Source organism: Lutra lutra, chromosome 6 (genome assembly GCF_902655055.1).
Source record: "Lutra lutra chromosome 6, mLutLut1.2, whole genome shotgun sequence".
Lineage (NCBI taxonomy): Eukaryota > Metazoa > Chordata > Mammalia > Carnivora > Mustelidae > Lutra > Lutra lutra.
The window spans coordinates 148,244,690-148,265,860 of record NC_062283.1 but is presented as its reverse complement, the minus strand read 5'-3'; the positions used below and the strand labels follow the sequence as shown (position 1 = coordinate 148,265,860).

At 42.0% G+C, this 21,171-nt stretch overlaps 2 protein-coding genes across 6 annotated transcripts in view; one reads left to right on the top strand and one right to left on the bottom strand.

The window, feature by feature from the left end:
* Positions 1 to 21,171, top strand: part of PRKN (parkin RBR E3 ubiquitin protein ligase) — a 1,375,032-nt gene that overhangs the window by 150,514 nt on the left and 1,203,347 nt on the right. The gene's annotated exons all lie outside the window — the stretch shown is intronic.
* LOC125102354 (high mobility group protein B3-like) lies at positions 10,000 to 10,993 on the bottom strand. The gene has a single exon (XM_047733486.1). It carries the CDS (start codon positions 10,874 to 10,876, stop codon positions 10,274 to 10,276), a length of 603 nt encoding a protein of 200 aa, XP_047589442.1. The 5' UTR covers positions 10,877 to 10,993; the 3' UTR covers positions 10,000 to 10,273.

Sequence of the window (21,171 nt, the reverse complement as noted above, 5' to 3'; positions counted from 1 at the left end):
CTGCACCCAGGTAGCCCTCGGGAGTCGGGAGCAGATGTAGTGATCATCTGAGGCCCACAGTTATCAGCTTGCTGAGATCGTGGCCTTTTCTCCTTGCCCTTTGTGTGCTGCTGCAGATAACCAGTACAGCCGGAGGTTTCTGTGGGAAAGCGGGCCTCCCCTCATTAGCTTACTTTATTGCCCAACAGAACACTTTTCTTTCCTGTTCCCAACAAGTACTGTGGGACATCTTTGAGATTTTTCTTTTCTTTTCCCCCTGTTGTTGTCACCGTCCTATGATAGAACGCTGTCACCCCAAACTAGATTTGGTAATAACTAAATTGCCCCAATGCCCAGTCCCTCCTTAATGTTATTCCCAAATTTTCCAAAGTACCATCTGATAATGGTAGTTCCTGTCCTCTGCGAGTGCAGTGTTCCCCAACGCCCTTATATAAACTACAGATCCTTTAGCCTGCCCCACATGTATATCAAGATATTTTAAAAGGTGGTGTATAACACCAAAGAAATTATCTAAAAATGAAGGTAAGTTTCCTGATAGGCCACATTTAATTCATTCAGCAGCTTACGAAGAATATGTTATGGGTTATCGCCTGTCTAGGTGAGGTTCTGCGTGTGTAAATTAAGTAAGATAGGGCATATCTTTAAGGAACTTCAAGCTAGTAGGGAAGAAAGACTGGTAAACAAATAATTATGATAAAAGCCAAGTAACTCAGTGTGTGTGTACACGTGTGGGAGCATGTGCACTCACGTCTGTGGGTGCGGGAATGTGTGTGTGCGCGTGTGCACCGATGTGTGTGTGTGTGTGTGTGTGTGTAGGTTTTGCCCAGAGAAGAAAGCGCCACATATTCCACTACAGGGACTAGAAGTCATTAGGGAAGAGATGATTAAATTGGATCCTGAAGCACAAATAAGTATTTGCTAAGTGCGGTGGACAGAAGATTCCAAAGGACATTCTAGTGTCAGAGTCTAGAAACTGAGAGATTTGATAGGAGACAGAGGGAAGAAATGGCCAGGACAGGCTTTGGTTCCTCATGTAAGTGGGAGAAAGCTTCAGGACAAAGCACTCCTGAAACGGAAGAGTCTAGAATGATGAGTTTGGAGTCTACTGGGGAGCACAGTTCGCTGGGGAGCACCAGTCAGGGGTAGGACAGGCAACATCAGAATCTGTTGTGCAGGTCGTAAAGCTGAAGGTCAGATGGTGGGATTCTGATGAAGGAGGGATCCTAAGGAAACCAGGACTAGTAGCAGACACGGAACAGTAGGAGATAAATGGCATTGGGATCAGTGCCCTGGTCGTTCATAGGTTTGTGGCAGGAATGACCTGTGTCCTAGGAAGGGGTCACTGTTCATTTGCTCTGCTGAAAGAGAATATGGTGTTAAAGCAGAATGTGAACATAAGGTTCTAAGAGATAGGCAAAGTTGTTCTGTAGAGTGCTGCCTGAAAAATTGTATGTGGGTAAATAAACTTTTTGAATGAGATTTGAAGACCAGGATGTTTTTAGTCTCATGGTGTTTAACTTAATTCTGTGTCAGCCTTAAACTTTTCCAACTGAAGTTCATTTGATTTTAGTTAAATTTGTTTTCTGTTTTCTAAGAAAAATAGGACATAAATTAGATCTGAATGTGTGGGGGTTTTTTTGGGGGGGTAGGTAAAATGGCTGTTAGAAATTTTGCATTTTGATGAGTTTAAATGAATGAAATGCAATCAAATGAACAGCTCTTAAAATACACTATGTGTGAAAAATCAAATCAAGAATGCTTAGAGCAAAACATTTAAGGCTCTATTATATTGAAACCATTTGAAAAAGATACTCTGAATGATGAACAAATAGAATATGTGATCAGGTTTTATAATTTCAAACTGGCATGTCTTCCATGGATGTATTACTTCCTTATTGTAGATAAAACTTCCTAAATATATTGTCTTCAAAGTGAAGTCATAGTCATGTTGTTATTTTGATTATTTATAGAAATATTTATACTTAGTTTAAATATGTATAAAATATAGAAATAGAAAATTTAAAAAGTATAATGAACACCACACTTAAGTCTACATACAAGAGATATCTACTGTTTAACTTTTGTTGCAGATCTTTCTAGACTATTATAGGTATATACCTGTAGGCACACACACACCCCTTTTATATAATTGATAGTTTTATTAAAAAAAGAGGTTTAAGCTATGTCTGTATATGGTTTTGTAGATGTTTTTCACCTAATCACAGATTCACATTCGGGTTTTAGATTATGATTTTTAATGGTTAAATTGTATTTTTTTTTTTTAAAGATTTTTATTTATTTATTCGACAGAGAGAAATCACAAGTAGGCAGAGAGGCAGGAAGCAGGCTCCCTGCTGAGCAGAAAGCCCGATGCGGGGCTCGAACCCAGGACCTGGGATCATGACCTGAGCCGAAGGCAGCGGCTTAACCCACTGAGCCACCCAGGCGCCCCGGTTAAATTGTATTTTATTTGACTGTTTCCTCTGGATAAATCTCTCTGAATTAAATTGTTATTTTAAAGAAAATTTTGACACATATTTATTACCAAAAAATCTCCCAAACAGGTTCTGTCCCACTAGCAGTATTGGGAGGACACATATGTTTGCAGACCCTCACCCACACTGATGTTCATTTCTTTTTTGTCTGCCGATTTTAGACGTCAAACTGGTGTCTTACTATTTATTGAGTTGTTTGATTGAACTCTTCTCTACATTATTGGTCATCTTGTATTTTTCTTGAGTCGTGCTTATCATTACTTAGTTTTTATTTATGTATTTATCTTTTTCATGTTAGTTTATCAAAGCCTTTTCTGGATTAGAGGCTTCCCTCTCTCTTTGGTTATGCCCATTTTTCCATTTGGTAATTTATCTTTTCGCTTGTATAGCTGTGTTCATGTGTGTGCTTTGGCATACTAAGATGTTAAAGATTTAGGTAGTCAGATCCCTCATCATTTTTAACTTTTAGTTTTATCTTTAAGGTCATGCTTAGAAATGAAAGGCGTTTCTTTTTGCCACTTTGACTTCACTTGGAAGAAAGAAACTGAGCCCACGAACTGATGGTAAATCTCCAACAGCCCAAGGGCTGTCAAAATCTTGGTCTAACCTCTCCTCTTCCTCAAAATTTACAATCTGTTGTCTATTTTTTAAAGGAAATAAATGACTATTAGGAAAGTCTGTGAGGATTCAAATTGAATCTGTATGTTTAACACTGGGTAGTTTTGTTTCTCTGTCTCTGTAACTGACCTTTATTCAAGTTAGTAGTATCCCTCGTACAGTACTGACTCTGTCTTCCTCGTGTTCAATTTCCTTGCTTAGTTTTCAGTGTTTTGGATCGCATGCTATTTTATTTTATTTATTTATTTTTTTAAAGATTTTATTTATTTATTTGTCAGAGAGAGAGATCACAAGTAGGCCGAGAGGCAGGCAGAGGCAGAGGGAGAAGCAGGTTCCCTGCTGAGCAAGGAGCCCGATGTGGGACTTGATCCCAGTATGCTGGGATCGTGACCTGAGCGGAAGGCAGCCGCTTAACCAACTGAGCCACCCAGGCGCCCCCGTGTGCTATTTTAGATCTGAATTTTATTAATTATAGTGTAAGTCTTCAAGGATTTCTGACATGATCTCTCTTTCCTCTTGTATTTGAAGAGCGAGTCAGCAGGGGGACTGCCCGTGCGGAGGTGTATGGGTGAGGGAGAGCAGTATTTGGGAACCTGGAAACTGGGGTATGGTTACTACAGAGGGGATGAGGCTGTAGCCTAAGGATTGAGGTTGGAGAAGCAAGTAGGATTCAAGTGATTCATGGTTGAGCTTCATTATAAAGACAGTGGAACCAAGGGAGGGTTCACCAAGGGAAGAGAGTCAGGATTCATGTTTTATGGCTCCAGTATGCAAGACTAAATGGAGCTGGTCCGAGAGTGTTGTGGGTCTAGAAGGCACAGATCATGTGCATATATTACATACGCAGACACATGCGCGGGGGGGGGGGGGGCATGCCAATGGAATTGGTAGAGCAGAGGATTTTACTCTATTAAAATGTAGAAACATTAATATCACTTGAATTAGTCCTATAAGCATGCATAACTCATTTAAATCAAATGAATGAAATTAGAAAAGAAGTAAAATTTTATAACAAGAAGACAGTGAGCAGGAGAAGAACAGGGGTAAGCTGGGGCCAGTTGGAGGGTATCACAATGGGGAATTGGAAGAGATAGGCAAATTCAAAGGTGGTATGAGCCTCACAGAAGTCCAGCTCAGCCCCTTGCCCTGTGACTGGTGGGCATAGCGACACAGGTGACCTTGCTTCACCCAGAGAAACGGTAGTCTCCCTGGAAAGCCCAGATGAAAAGTGTGTAGGAGCTGAGAGGAATGGTGTCCAGAGCTTAATTTTACGGTAGGCCTGCATTTCATTCCGCTGAATCTCCCCTGTGAACGAGTGATTCAGACCCCCGTGGCTCAGTACTCATTCTCTGTTTGGGAATCTGCCTTTACTCAGAAAACACTATGAACATAGAGCATGAAGCAGCTAGAAGGCAAAAGAAATATTTGTAAATACAATTAAGCAATGATTTTGAGAAAGATAGCCAATTAAAGGACAATATTTTAGATCTCCCATAACGTTTATGTGTGACAACTAAGATTTCAATGAAACTTTTTTTTTTCTGCCTTTTGTTGGCTGCACATCACTTTATGAATAAAGAAGGGTGACATGCAGATAACAAACGCAAAGGAGAGATACTTAGGGCAAGGGGAGCAGAACCAAGTTGCGTCGTGTTGTGTTTTCTTTTGGGTCACACACTGTGAGGCCAGTTGCACAGCCATTGCAATGTAGTAGCTTTTCCGTGACTATATTTTAAAAAAATGGGTGGGCATTATATGTCTATGTAATAAATATTTAATTCACGATTTCCTGATTGATTTTACTGAAAGACCTAGTAAGCTTCCTTTAATGCTTTCTTTTCAATAGAACTAATTAGATAATATTTTTCTTTCCAGGTATAGCATTTTTGTAGTTAAACAAGGACACACTGGAAAGACTATTTCAGTGTGCCCAGTACTGGAAAAAACTGATATTTTCCCCAATGAGGGTGTTTCAGTCCCTGTCCCTAGGGACACAGTGAAAGAAGTCTGTGTCCAAGTGGCCCAGCAGGGAAGTAATTTGGATGCTCGGACAAGTGTGCCATTCGGTTATCTTCATTCTACAGATGACAAAGCTGAAGGAAGGGGAGGTCAAGTGGCTCATCCGGAACCAAAGCAAATTCATGTCCGAGCTCAGTTTCAAATCTTGTGTGAGTCTTGGGTATGTTTTGTGTAGCCACGGATTCTTTTTCATGAGTGTTAAGTGTTTGCTCTTCAGCAGCGTATAAATGTGTACAGTAGAACCTGCGTTCCTTCATTGTATGCAAGAGAGCATAGGGAGGAATAATTCAGGAAGTGGGTTTTTCTGGAAAATAGAACATCTTCAGCATGGCACACAGAAGGCCTGGTCGGTGTTCTGGCCTTCCTTGCAACCCTCGTGCACATTCAAAGGCCCCTACGTGACAGGTGAGATCGTTGTAAAAGGAGACAGTGGAGGACAAGGTCTAAAGTGAAGGTACCCAGATTAGGCTGGACTGAAGGAAGCGTCTTTTCCGTCACAGCAGAAGGTGAGATGCTGTGGTAAATAAATGTGAGGGGGCAGAGGAGGGTGTTCTTCCTTACCAGCGACCTCTGCTTTCCCAGGAAAGTAGGAAGCAAGAGGCCTTTTGGGGTCTGACTTGGTTAGATTGGCTGCTTATGGATGAAAATGACTCTGATGTTACCATGTTGTACTTCAGTGGGTGTGAGTTAGTCCCCCTGCAGGAACATCACATTGCTCAAGGGCTGCTTACCTCTGCCTTGGGACCAGAAGGGGGTCCTGGAGAGTTGGAGTTGTTGTGATGCTGCACTTGGTTGCTTGTGGTCTTCCTTTAATTGTACTGTTTTCCTATTTACTCTTTACCTAAAGCCTGCAACTAATACTAATACTGCAGCAAAACTGTAGGGTCTCTAGAGAATCACTGTGTGTGTTTTTACAAATGCGCAGGGAGGCGTGTCAGCTACGATCTGAAGCGTAGCTGTTCATGTTTCCATTCAACAGTATCCTGGTGTCCGCTATGGCTGAGCTCTGGAGATGGAGGCTGCTGCTTTTATGGTGCTTAAAGACAGATGGGAAATGGTGAAAACAGTGACCAGAGCAACATACAAGAATCTTAGATAAAAATAAGTGTCACGAAGAGAATGGGGTGGTATTGTAGGTAAGAGGACACTCTGTGATACAAATTTAGATCAGTTGATCAGGGTGGGCTTTACAGAGGAAGCGGCTCTAGATCTGAATGACAGGAAGAAGGAAGCTGCTGTATTTTAGGGAGGTGGGAAGACTAAGATGGGAGGACTTGAGGGAGGCTGCGAGGAGAAGAAAGAGAAACAATATAGCTGGTCTTGGTGAGGACGAGGCTGAGGGGCATGAGGTCAAGGCCCAGAACTTTCATGACTCTGAGACCTTGGGAGAAGTTGGTGTTCAGTCTAAGGGCAGTGGAAAGTAGCTGAAGGAGTTTAAGCAGGGATATGGTTTAATCTGAATTAAAATTTTAAAGATCCCCCCAGTTGCTGTGTGGAGAGTTGATTGAGAATGGTGGGAAGTTGTCTCAGAAGGTTGGGGGACATGGTAATGGCTTTGGCCAAGTGGGAGATGCAGAGGTGGACAGAATGAAGTCAAGGCATCTTAGGGAGGTAGAGAGGGCTGCTGATTGACTAGGTATGGGAGGCAGAGTGGAGTCAGGGATGACCGCTAGGACTTTTGCCTTTTTGTTCTAGTAAAGCTCTTCTCAATAAGCAGTAGGAGTATCATCACAGAGCGATTGCTGGATATTCGCCGGTCTCCTTTAGGGATTTTTGTTTTGACGACTTTCTAGTTGATGACGCTGGGCCGCCTTCTCAAGGTCAACTCAACTGATGAGTGTTGAAGCTGGGAGGGGGAACCAAGTTACTCTGAAGTAGGTCAGAGCCTTCTCCACTGAGCCATGTTGGCTGTGTCCAGGCATGGGGTGAGAAAATGCATGTCTCTCAGCCCCTGTTCTGCTACTGATTTTCTCCTCTGCTTAGGTGGGCCCCCTACATTACGCATCCTGACACCCAGGCTTTAAACAGAATATATACTGATAAGGTCTTAGATGGCAAGAGAAAACTCTATTATCTCTTCTGCTTCCTTTCAGCCCTGGAGATGGGAAGTGTCTCACAGTGGCTTTGCTGGCTGGCATCCCTCTGAGCCAGTAGCAGGGGCTGACGTGCTGTCGTCAGACGGACTGAACTGTGTTCAGATGTCGCCGCATGCTGGGCCTTCTCCAGGGCGCCACACTGACTGCCCTGGAGGGCGTCCCCAGGGAGATCAGAGGGCTCTCCAAGCAAGACCCTGGATGCTTGCTTTATCTTCTGGGCTTTTTGACATCACAGAGGGGAGGCGTTCAGACTGGTCACTTCCTCTCGCTCACTGGGTGAAGAGGGGACGCGTGGTCCAGGTGTTCCAATCGCTGAGCCCTTGGTTTGCGTTTGGAATACCTGTTTGCTTGTTTTTCTTTCTTCTTTCATTCTCCTTTCCTTTTGTTTCTTTTCCTTCTCCTTTCTTTCTCCTTTCCTTTCATTCTCCCCTCCTCTCCTCTCCTTGCTTCTCCTCTCTCCCCTGAGTTGTAATTTGTCTAAGCAGTTCTGCATTTCCAAGTCTTCTGTACTTTTATTATACTTGTTCTTATGGGAACTTTTGAACTTAATGGTTTAAGATGGCATTATGGGACAGTAAGTCTCACATTTGTGGTTAAATGTTTTATCGATAGTGCTCAGTAATGTCTTACCTGCTGTCCTGGTTCTCTTCATGCGTCTCTTACTGTTTATGCTCTGTGGCTTTCTGGAGTCCTCTTCCCCGTTTGGTGGACATATCCCAGGTGATTCCAGCCACAACCATATTCTAACACATCACAAATAGGCTGATGCTTTCTGACTCTTAGCTGTATGCCAGGGTTCTCCCTGATGCCAGCGCATATACTGGCCTGCTGGATACCTCTACCCCATTGTCCCCCAGACACTTCAAATTCAGCTGAAATCATCATCTTTGTCCCTCTGTCCATTACTACTTTCTCACTTGGAGAGGTCACATCCACTTAGGCCTCCATGCTGAGTTTTCCATACCTCTTCCCTTCTCACCTCATCTCACCAGTCAGAATTTTACCTGCTCCAAGGTTGTCAAGCTTCTTCCCCCCGCCTCCACCACTGGCCCTGATCCTGTTTCATCTTTTAATTAGATTCTTTTAAACTAGTTAGCTGTTAGCTTTCTGCCTTCAGTCTTCCTCTTAAAGATCTACTCCACTGCTATAAAAATTTACTTGTAATACGAAAAATATGACCATGGCATTCCTATGCTTAAACTGCCTGACGGCCGCCATTGCCCAAGGAATAAGCCCGAGCTCCTGAGTGCGTGAGGACCTCTGTGGTCTGAGCATCCTACCACGGAGCTTTGTCTCCATCACTCCGTGCCATATTATCAACACCAAACTGATGCGTCACGCACACCCCGTGCTGCTTCTCACCCTTAAGCCCTGCTCACGTGATCTCCTGTGCTGACAACCCTCTGCCCACCAGTTAAGGCTCAAATCAGGTATTAGCCTGTTAGGGAGTCTTTTCTGGCACCTGAAAATGCCCTTTGTTATCATCCTCATTATTATTCCATTTCGGTGCCTCAATACCCAGTGGGCATCTCCATCACTTCACGGACTATAATGTCTTATAATGATCTGTCTGTCTGTTTGCCTCTCCCTCTGCGCCTTAATTGAGAGCAGCTTATTCATCTTAGTGAAGTTTCTGAGGAAGGCTGGGCATCTAGTAAATATATACTGATTAAATTAAATGAGTAAGTGCTGGTGATTGATATTTATGCTGTTTTTTGGGGAAATACATTAATATAATCTGTAATTTATGCTGCAGAGAAATGCCAAATGTTAAAACTAACAAGGCAGGACATTTTAATGAAAGAAAGAAACCTACTAGTAGAGAGTCATGAGATTGGTTTTAATTCATGATTTTTAATACATTGGATGTATGACCTTATTAAAAATCACTTGATTTCCGAAGACCTTGGTACTCACATTTGTGAAATGCAGGCATTGCTCTGGCACAGCCCAGAGGATCTGTTTGGTCTGCATTTCTTTGGGCTTCTGGACATTTATTATTTTACCTTCATAATTCTGTTTCCAGTTGGGAATTGTCACATGTTAACCCTTTATGAACTTACACAGTCAGTTGAATGCTTATTTAAAATCATCATGAATGTATTATTATGTATTATTGTGTATTATGTATTATTATGATGATTTTTAACCCAAGGTAATACTATATGTATTATTATTTTTTTTAAATGTAATACTGTTTATTTAACTTCAAAAACATTTCAGCATTCTAAACATACAAAAAAATAACAGAACGTTGCAAATCATGTTTAGTACAGAAGGTTCTTGAACTTTCATTGATGCAGTGGCTCTTTCGCTTTGCTGACAATGAAGAGTTCCACAGTTTGTTTAAAAACAGTTTAAAACTACCACACTTAACTAAAAAGGATCCAAACACTTCTCATGCCGGCTGACCCCCCTTCTCCACAGCTACGAATGGCAGCAGAATGCTAGGTCACTATATACAGAAAACAAGACAACCTGAAGCTAAATGGATGCCCACTGCAGTGTCCACAGGTCCGGCCTCACAGTGCACGCCCTGAGCTACAGCCCCTCCAAAAGGCATCTTCCCCACAGCCTCAACGCCAAGCAAGGAGCATCAAGAGTTTGTCTCGGTTGTTTTGTTCTTTTTTACAAACTATAGATATGTACAGTTGATAACTCAGGATTTCTAGCCAATAACCATATAGTTAACACCACCTTACAAATCAAAAAAAGAAAATGCCAGGAACATCTTTAAATGCCTTGTCACACCAACAGCAAAGTGCACAGAGTGAGGAGAACACGAGAGCCTTTTCATTTTAAAAATGTTTGGAAATATGTACAACTTTGATACAGTTTCAGGGTGCTCTGGACACCCATGGCCACTTCATGTAAACCACTGACAATTTCTAGAGCACTTTGAGAAACTACAATATGACCATGACCCAATTGTGTGATTAAACCTAACGAGGGCAACAGATACGCCTCCAATAAGAGGGGTGTCAATGTCAATGACGGCGCTCCCTACTCTAAGGTATTCACAAGGAGACAGATCAACAGTTTCTTTTATTCATCCTCCTCTTCCTCCTCCTCCTCCTCTTCCTCCTCTTCGTCTTCTTCATCTTCCTCTTCCACCTTTTTCCGGGCAACTTTGGCGGGACCCTTCGCGCCATCAAACTTTCCTTTAGACTTATAGTCAGCGACATCCTTCTCGTACTTCTCCTTCAGCTTCGCTGCCTTATTGTTGTAAGGTTGCTTCTCATCGTCACTTAAGTTATTCCACATCTCGCCCAGCTTCTTTGCCACATCTCCAATGGAGATACCAGGGTTTGTAGATTTGATCTTGGGGCGGAATTCTGAACAGAACAGGAAGAATCCAGACGGTGGCCTTTTGGGGGCATTAGGGTCCTTCTTCTTGCCTCCCTTAGCTGGTCCATAATCCTTCATTTCCCGGTTGTAGCGCACTTTGTCTGCCTTTGCCATTTCATCGAATTTAGATTTCTCCTTCCCAGACATAGTCTTCCACCTCTCAGAGCACTTCTTGGAAAATTCTGCAAAATTGACAGGGACTTCTGGGTTTTTCTTCTTGTGTTCCTCTCTGCAAGTCTGCACAAAGAAGGCATAAGCTGACATCTTGCCCTTTGGTTTCTTGGGATCACCTTTAGCCATCCTGACTGAATTGCTTCTTCCTTCCCGGCCAACTAGCAAGAGGAAAGGAGAAGGGGCGGGAAGGGCGCAGGGAGGACAGGCAGGGGGAGGCGGCAGCGGGGCGTGCTCTCGGCGGCGCGGGCCGGAAAGTTGTGCGGGCGCTGCTCTAATACTATATGTATTATTTTTAGTTATGAAGCTAACACAGTCAAGCAAAAACTTTTTTAAGGTTTTTACTACAGTCAGAAACAAGGAGTAATCTTACGGTGCTTCACTTAATGAGATGCTATCGTTGAAACCTAATTATAACTTCTTCATTAATGAGTGTGATGGGGAAAAGAATTCACTGTTAATGCATTTGACAACTATGTCTGTCCCTATCTGTCATCATATTAATTGGAAATGAAATACATATAAATACAAGTTTAATAATAATGGTCTCAAATGTTAGTTGAGTTTGCTTCTTATGATCTCTTGGTGGCTGTTGGTCGGACAACTCATTTTGCATGGAAGAAAGTGGAGGCTAGAGAAGTTAGTCATGGTCATAAACTGGGTCACAATGGTTTGACGGACTTGGGTCATTAGAGACCTTGTTTTCATTCCATAACCTTGCCTTCTCCTATACGGGAAAGTGTTAATGTCCTTTTAATTCCCATCCCTGTGAACAAGTATCTGACAACAAAATGTCAGTAGCGTGTGTGTTTCTCATTGGTAAGGAATATCTGTAAGGAATAAGGGGCTGAGACCCAGGTGGAAAGGTTTCTGAAAAATAATTGCTGAAATATGGTGGCATAGAAATGTGCACTTTATTCTGTGGGCTTTCCAGTGGTCGTCACCTTTTAGACTAGCACCGTACTTGGAAGACAGGAGATGAGGCTTTCCCTTTCACCCGTGGTGCCGGCGTGAGAGAAGTGCCTGCGGTGGGAGGAGTTGGGGCCTTTAGCTTAGTGATCTAAAGCCTCTCAGCTTCCTTACCTGAAGCCACTCCAAGGGCCAGGGGTGCCAGTATAGGGTGGCTGTCGCATATCTTCCTGGATGTTGGCTGCAAATGGGGTAGGAAAGGTGGGAAAGGCTTTGTGTGTGTGTGTGTGTGTGTCCATGTGCTTTTTAAGGTTTTAATTAAAAATATTTTTCCACAAATCGCCTTAAATGGCCTGTCACAGTTTGTGTCATATGTTTTATTTGCCACTAAAATACTTGTATTTTTCATTCTCCCTATAATGAAGTGGTATTTACGCCATTTTCATGTTTGTGAAATGCAAGGCATTGCTCAGGCACAACGCAGAGGACCACGGACCTTGAAACGTCCTGGTAACAGAAACATTGTGGAGTTGAAAGTGTCATGTAACTTACCGATTGCTTTTTTTTTTTTAATACTCTTTTTTTTTTTTTTAAGATTTTATTTATCTATTTGACAGAGAGAGATCACAAGTAGATGGAGAGGAAGGCAGAGAGAGAGAGAGAGATGCAGGATCTCTGCCGAGCAGAGAACCCGATGCGGGACTTGATCCCAGGACCCTGAGATCATGACCTGAGCCGAAGGCAGCGGCTTAACCCACTGAGCCACCCAGGCGCCCCACCGATTGCTTTTTAATGTAGAAAAGGTTCACATTTTTTTTTACACTGGGAATTTATTCATTGATCTTTAAGAATAGGAAAATTGAATTGTTTGCTTAAAAAAAACAATGAAAATATGTAAAATAATAGAGGGTATCTGAGTAGTTTGAAATAGTAAAGGTTGTGTCATAAATGGCATTTTCTCTGAGATTCTATATAATCTAGTTAGTAAAGATAATGGCATAAAAATTTCACGATAAAGAAGAGTGTGATCTTTAGTTGTCTAATCACCAAACAAAACCTTATAGTAAGAAGAAGAAATCTATCCAGTATATTTAAAAGGGTATATTCAGGGGCACCTGGGTGGCTCAGTGGGTTAAGCCGCTGCCTTCGGCTCAGGTCATGATCTCAGAGTCCTGGGATCGAGCCCCGCATCGGGCTCTCTGCTCAGCAGGGAGCCTGCTTCCTCCTCTCTCTCTGCTTGCCTCTCTGCCTACTTGTGATCTCTCTCTGTCAGATAAATAAATAAAATCTTAAAAAAAAAATAAAAGGGTATATTCAGATGCTCATGCAATATATAGGTTTTCATTTTTCTGATGCCCAAGAATCAAGACTTTGTTTTCTTGTAAGATAACCAGGCGATAATTGCAAATTTTCCTGCTCTTGAAGCTTCCTTCAGGATTTGATTCCAAACAACCCGAGTTGATACTCTGGTTACAAGAGAAAATTTGGCCAAGCTTGTGCCTTGGAAGCTTTTGAGGAGTTGGAAGACGAGCTGTCAAGGAACAGCACATCTCTCAGCGTCCTTTAAAATCAGGAGTCACACCTGAACGGCTGGTAGGGGTACAGAGGCGAGTCCTTGTTCCTGGTTAGGTGGTCTTCCTGGGTTTGGGCTCTCCTGAGCGGGGACCAGGTGTGGCTTGCTCGGCACGGCTGCGGCTGGAAGCGGTCACAGAGAGGGTCCGAGCTTCTGACTCAGGTGCGTGTGTCCATCTGCCCGGTGGTGCTGAGGGTAGGAGGTCTATCGCATGTAAGAGCTGGTCCAGTCAGAGCAAAGGGATTGAGTGCGGCAGTCCCAGACTTTATGATTAATTTTACAGGTCTGCAGAGTGCTCCCCAACCCGAGCCTTATCGGAGATATTCACATTGGACAAAAGGAGTCATCTGATTTCCTGTTGTCCTGACTTCTGTCCAGGCACCGTCAAGGGTTTTCTCAAGTTTGGGCAACGACACACATTTCATACTCATAATGCAAAGAAGACAATGCCTTTCTGAATGATGTTGCTTGGACATCAGAAAAAATGTGTATCTTCTTGTTCACACGTGGTTTCTTCTTATCCACTTCATTTCTTCCAATCTGCTTACTTATTCTGCAGACGTTCGGCTTGCTTTGTCCTCTACCCCAGGAAGAGGAAGGTGGTGTCTGAGAATGACTCACGCACTTTGCCGCGTGGCCCCCTGCGGCCTCACTGGGGTCCTCAGTGTCCCTCCAGCCAACAAATCAGGCAATGATCATGCCTGTTCTACTTGTTTGAAGCTATACTTCCAACCTGATACACTACTGAAAAGAAGAAGAGGCCTGTGACGAACTAGAAGATGTACACACAGGGAACTCGAGTGGTTCTTGGGCATTTCTCTACCCACCCCCAGTTCCCTCTGATCAAAACTGCTTCCAACTTGATTTTTCCATGACATTTCACAGAGGACTTGTCATAGTAAATAAATAACCAGGTGCAATGGGCCTGAGCTTTTTTTCCGGATTGTTCCATGTGTTACTTGCCTATGGCCATGTAGCAAAGTACCACAAACTTACTGGCTTAACAAGAGGCATAGTTTATTACTGTAAGCTGTATCTGTATGCTAAAAATTAAAAAAAAAAAAAAAAGTAAACCTGCCCTTTTCATAACTGACAAACCTGTGGCATAAGAGCCCAGAATTCTTATTAGTCTGATAATCTTTTTGACTTACCTTAAAAATACTTCAGCTTTTTATTAGTTTAGTTTGAGTTTTGAATTCAGCTCTAGGAAACTGACTGTAACTGTGAATTTCAATGCAACAATGTTCATAGAGAAAACTGCAAAAAATTTTGTTTCCTTCTATTTTCACCTACTTGTGTGGTGCTAACATTATTCATGGAATGATGATGTATCTTGAGTATATTTGGAAAACAAAAGAGAGCTATCTCACAACAGCGGCCTTATCAAATGTACTTGACACCTGTTACTGGTGAAAAGCTAGTAGAAAAGAAAGCTTGTAATTGGATAATGTCTAACAGTTTTTCTTTAGCCAGTTAATTAGTGTAAATATCTGTCTTGTTTCCATGAGGGAAGGATTTGATGAATAAAATTATTTGAAAAGCTGGGATTTTTTTTTCTTTATGTTAAATTTGGCATTCCAGTAAAGTTTTGCTTTAAAGACTATTTTAGTCGTTGGAATAGAAGTGAATTAATTTTATTTGAGGTACTTCAAAATAATACCATCAGAATTTATTGAAAACATCTATTTTATATTACTCCAAAGGCCTTTTAAAATTCCTTTTTGACATGAAGACCTGTGGTAGTTCTTGGCTTCTGCAAATCATTGTGTGCCCAGGGCCACCAGGGCATCACGCCCTGAGCCGGACACCAGCCCAGGTGCCTTTCGTGCTTGGTTCTGTGTCGCTTACGGCCAACATGCCTGTTCAAAACACAGCCCCTTACTTACAAAAGGAAGCAAATAAATGATCTTTGAGTTGGATGAAGGTATGTTTTTTTGAGTTGGATATTGCTGTATATTTTTGAGTTGGATATATATAGGTGTAGCTGAGAATTCTTCCCTTTTACACAGTCCCCAGATAATTATATTTAATTATATTCTACCCTTTCCCTTGATGATTTCTCCAGTCTGCTTTTGTTTTTTTGTTTTTTTTTTTCCATGATCAGCAAACTCTCTTGTTAGGTTCCCAGTCATCTTTTAGAATACTTGCCCCTTCATTTGGCCTGACCTAGGGCTTTCCAGTTCCCTTGAGGCTTTCCTGAGGGGAGGCCCAGTAATCCCACAGGTGCATGCCTCGAGTTTAGGTGGGGGTCGTGATGTGCTTTGTCAACTGTACCAACCAGACTACGACTTCCTTCTCTCTTGTAAGAACAACCGAGCGTCAGGCCACTGGTCTGCACCAGGCTTACTTCTTCATACGGCTACTGTCCTCTCCCAACCTTCTTGTTCCTCCCCTGACCTGTATCCCCCAACCACTGATGATTTTATCACTCTCTCCGTGTTCTCCATTCAACTTGCATTAGTTTTCTTGGGAAATCATCACTTACTGAATGGTCTACTAGTATCCTCCGTCTTAGTTCCTTGATCTGCTTATCTCCAATGAGCTTTTATTCTCTATTCCAAACACACACACTCGGTGTGTCAGGGTCAGACTAGATTTTGTCATCAGCAGAAACTTCTCTTCTTCAAATTACAGACTCAGACATTCCTGTCTCTGCCAACAGCTCATTGCTCGCAGAGCTCCCCTTCTCTGATGCTCACAGAGACAGATACCCTAACCTCACTGAGCCTCCTGAGACACCTCCCTGTCTCCTCTCCACCCTTTCTGTCTTTCCTCTTGTTTTAACCAACCCAGATTTCAGAGTTCTTTTATCTTTTTTTTTTTAATTAATTTATTTATTTGAGAGAGAGAGCACCTGCAGGAGGGTCAGAAGGAGGAGGAGAAGGAATCCCAAACAGACTCTCTCGCCTAGCATGGAGCCCAACACTGGGCAGGGTCCCACAACCCCGAGGTCACGAACTGAGGAGAAACCAAGAGTCAGACTTTCAACCCACTACGTCACCCAAGCACCCCTCCAGAGTCCTTTTCATTCACTTTCCTTTGCCTGCTTTTTCCATTCTTTTATTTCACTTTCTGAACAGATTCATACAGATGACTTTGATAATCCATCTTTTCTGGTGGTGTTCTCAAGAAGGTTTAAGGATTTGTTGTTGTTTTGCTTTGTAGTAAACAGTGTTTGGGTGAACAGAAGACACTGTAAGATCACAGTCAGGAGATGGTTCTTCAATTCTTGGTAATTTCCAAAGTAGTTTCTTATTACTTACAAAGTAAGTATGAGTTCCTACTTTGCATAAGCACTCTTGGCTGTGGCTCCTGGCTGGACACTCCTTCTGTCCCTCCTCTACCTCTTTCCCATTGGGTAATGACTTTGCCTAAATGCTTCACAAGGACTTAAGACGATGACGTAGAGAACCGCTTCTTTCTTCCTACCTGTTTCTTTAGAAACATATCATCTCTCTTGCTGTCAGATGCCAAGACTACACCTGCTCTGGACCCCCCACCTCTAGGCCTTATCAATGATGTTGCTTCTCCATTAGGCACCTCCCCATAGAATCAGTAAACTTTCTCTTTCTTTTTCTCTGTACACAATCAAATTACAGCCACATCTACCTTATAAAAACCTTACCTGACCCCCAGTTATTTCTCCCCCTCTTGCCCCATTTTTTTTCTTCCCATTTACTCCCCTGAGATCCTTGACAAGGTCACAGTAACTTTTGGGGTGCCTGGGTGGCTCAGTGGGTTGGAGCCTCAGCCTTCGGCTCAGGTCATGTTCCCAGGGTCCTGGGATTGAGCCCCACATCGGGCTCTCCGCTCAGCAGGGAGCCTGTTTCCTCCTCTCTCTCTCTCTCTCTCTGCCTGCCTCTCTGCCTGCTTGTGATCTCTGTCTGTCAAATAAATAAATAAAATCTTTGGGGGGAAAAAAAGAAGGTCACAGTAACTTTGGATGCTGCCATGTGCATTCCGTGTTTTTCTCTTCTCATCTTGCTTCACGTCCTACTAACACTTGCACAGCATATCCCCCCCTTCTTATGGAAACATTCTCCTTTCTTCTGAGAACCTGGTTTTCCTGCTCCTTCTCTGGTCCTTTTTGCTCAGCTTCTTTTTCTGACCTGAATCTGATCACCTTCTAACTATTGGAGTTCCTCATAGCTTGGCAGTGAGTTCTCTTTATCTTCCCTTTCTATTGTTACGTTCCCATGGCTTTAAAAACCATCTATATGCTAATAACTCCCAAATTTATGTCTCTAGCCTGGTCTCCCCTCAGTGCTTCTTTCTCATTTATCCAAATTACTTACTTGACAACTCCATGTGGATGTTTCTCAAACATCTCAAATGTAATATGAACAAAACTAAACTCTTGCTTTTTCCCATGGAAACCTATTTCTCCACAAATCTTCTCTACCTCAGTAAACGATACCTCATTCTATCTGGTTGCTGAAATAAGAAAGCTGTTTGATTTTTTATTCTGCCCCTTCCCACACCCTGACATGCAGTCCATTCACAAAATGGTTGATTTGCCATCAGAGTACATCTTGTATTCCGTTACTACTGTGATAACCCACTTACTGGTACCTTGCCTTCTGTCTTGCCACTCGCTAATACAGTGGTCAGGGTCGTCTTCCTAAAATGCAAATGGGATCTCTCTACTTCCCTGCTAACAACCCTTTATTATCTCTGTGCACTTAGTGATTTGGTCATTCCTCTTGAGCTGCTTGGCTGTGCATGGCCCTGCCCATGCCCTTGTTCTCTGGCCATGGTTGCCTGTGCTCACTACAGTCTAGTCATCGGTTTTGCAGTGTGAAACAAACCAGACTTGGGTACAATAGGCAGCAGTGGCACCTTCCGTGATGTTACCTGTGGTCAACCGTGCTCTGGCAGGAGATGGCCCTCCCTCTGAAGTACTGTCAGAAGCCCAGTGGTAGCCCAGCGCTCTGTCCTGAATTCCTAGGGCACTCCCCTCATTTCATCTTATCACACGGGCATTTATCCTTGCGCATTGTCGCAAGAAGAAGAGTGCAGTGCAATACGATATTGTGAGAACAGAGAGATGCATTCACATGACTTTTATTATAGTTTGTTGTTATTTTTCTATTTTATTGCTACTTATTTTTGGTCATCTCTTACTGTATCTAATTCATAAATTAAACTTTATCATAGGTATGAACATATAGGAAATAACATACTATATAAATATATATGTTTTGGTACAGTCCGCGGTTTCAGGCATCCACTGGGGGTCTTGGAACATATTCCCCGTGGATAAAGGAGAATCTCCTGTTTGTTTGTTCATGAGGTTCCTTTTGTTTAGAATGTCCCTTTTTTCTTTTTCCCATAGCTGGTCCTTTTTGTTTGTGTTTGTTTTTGTATTTTTTTTTTAATTCTATTTTATTTTTTCAGTGTTCCAAGATTCATTGTTTGTGCACCACACCCAGTGCTCCATGCAAATGGTTCTTTTTACTCAAGTTTCCATCCATGCTCATCTGTTGTTTACTTCTCCAATCACTTTTTGTAGTTAGGTTACTCTGATATCCTTTTTTTTTTTTAAGACCTATTTCTTTATTTTATATAGAGAGAGCACATGTGCATGAGGGGAGGGCCAAAGGGAGAGGGAGAAGAGTAGACTCTGCACTGAGTGCTGGGCCCTACACGGGACTGGATCTCATGACCCTGAGATCATCACCTGAACTGAAATCAAGAGTCAGGTGCCTAACTGACTGAGCCACCCAGGTGCCCCTGGATACCCTGATATTCTTGACCATAACATTATTTCCTTCATGGCATTTCATATTTTATAATTATGGTTATTATTTATTCCTGAACCAAAGATGGGCTTTAATTTATTATTATTATTTGTAATGTATTTTTAAATTAATATATAATGTATTATTTATTTCACGGGTACAGGTCTGTGATTCATCAGACTTACACAATTCACAGCATTTACCATAGCACATACCCTCCCCAGTGTCCATCATCCAGCCACCCCATCCCCCCTCCACTCTAGCAACTCTCAGTTTGTTTCCTGATATGAAGAGTTTCTTATGGTTTGTCTCCCTCTCTGGTGTCATTTTGTTTCATTTTCCCCTTTATTCCCCCATGATCCTCTGTCTCGTTTCTGAAATTCCTCATATCAGCTAGATCATATGATAATTGCCTTTCTATGATTGACTCATTTCACTCAGTGTAATACCCTCTAGTTCCATCCATGTCATTGCAAAGGGCAAGATTTCGTGGGTTGTTTTTTGTTGTGGTGGTGGTTTTTTTTTTTTTTTGATGGCTGCATAAATACATCTTCCTTATCTGTTCATCTGCCGATGGACATCTAGGTTCTTTCCATAGTTTGGCTATTGTGGACATTGTTGCTATAAACATTCAGGTGCACATGCTCCTCCGGATGACTGCATTTGTATCTTTAGGGTAAATACCCAGTAGTGTAATTGCTGGGTCATAGAGTAGCTCTATTTTCAACTTTTTGAGGAACCTCCATACTCTTTTCCAGAGTGGTTGCCCCAGATTGCATTCCCACCAACAGTGTAGGAGAGGTCCCCCTTTCTCCGCATCCTCACCAACATCTTGTCATTTCCTGACTTGTTAATTTTAGCCATTTTGGCTGGTGTGAGGTGATATCTCATTGTGGTTTTGATTTGTATTTCCCTGATGCCGAGTGATGTGGAGCACTTTTCCATGTGTCTGTTGGCCATCTGGATGTCTTCTTGAAGAAATGTCTGTTCATGTCTTCTGCCCATTTCTTGATTGGATTGTTTGTTCTTTGGGTGTTGAGTTTGATAAGTTCTTTATAGATTTTGGATAGTAGCCCCTTATCTGATATGTCATTTGCAGATATCTTCTCCACTCTGTCAGTTTTCTTTTGGTTTTGTTGATTGCTTCCTTTGCTTTGCAAAAGATTTTTATCTTGATTAGTTCCCAATAGTTCATTTTTGCCCTTGTTTCCCTTGCCTTTGGCGATGTGTCTAGGAAGAAGTTGCTGCGGCTGTTCGTATTTTATAATTATTAATTAGTGCCTTTGCTTCTGCTTTATCTGTCTTCCACTAGACCCCAAATTCCATCACCATACAACTTCTGCTGAACATATTCTAAGCATTTAATTAATAATTGTTAAGTGAATGAATAACCTTATCTGCCAATCTTTACCACAAATGAAATATTCAAGAAATATGAAAAATAAAATAATGGTTCATTTCCTCAAGTAGTTCACTAATACATGTTACAATAACCACCCAAGGGCTTTCCCATGAGTTTGCTATGTCCCCAACAAAAACAGTCATCTTCTGGGTAGTTCTTACACAGGTGTCTTCACTTTATAAAAATTGAGCCATGAACTTAAAGTTGTGTACCTCTTTGTATATGGTTTTACTTCAATAAAAACATTTATATGCAAAAGTAAAAAGGAAAAGAGGGAGAGGGCCAAGAATTAATTGCCCAGTTTTCTGCAGTGAGGACTTATTTTTTATAATCTGATAATCTTTTTTCCCCCTAAGAAACATAATCTGTGAATAACTATATGTTTAGAGAAAAAAAGCGCTGTTCATTCTCATTCTTCTTTTGTCCATGATATTTTTTTGTACATCTCATAAGTTTCATAGGCTTTAATGAACTTGCTTGAACTCCATTTAGCTTGTTATAGACTGGAAATTGGATATGGTTTTCAGACATTGGTCTGACCAGTGATGTTTATACCTGGGAGAATTAGTCCATAGTTTTGCAGTTTGTATGTTCATGTGCATATTCTCTATCAAATTTTCTACTTGGACTGTTTCACCTGGAAGACCTGAATCTTAATCGAATCTCATCTGTATGTGTTCAGTTTCTGAAGAGGAGAATATTTACTAATGCTATTACCAGCATCAGATCACTAGATCATTAAGAGAAATGTTAAGAAGAGTCTTGAAATTACATACACAGGAGAATTTGTTATCACGTG

Excerpts from the sequence above, each read along its gene's own strand:
- LOC125102354 (XM_047733486.1), bottom strand. The coding sequence starts at position 10,876 with ATGGCTAAAGGTGATCCCAAGAAACCAAAGGGCAAGATGTCAGCTTAT.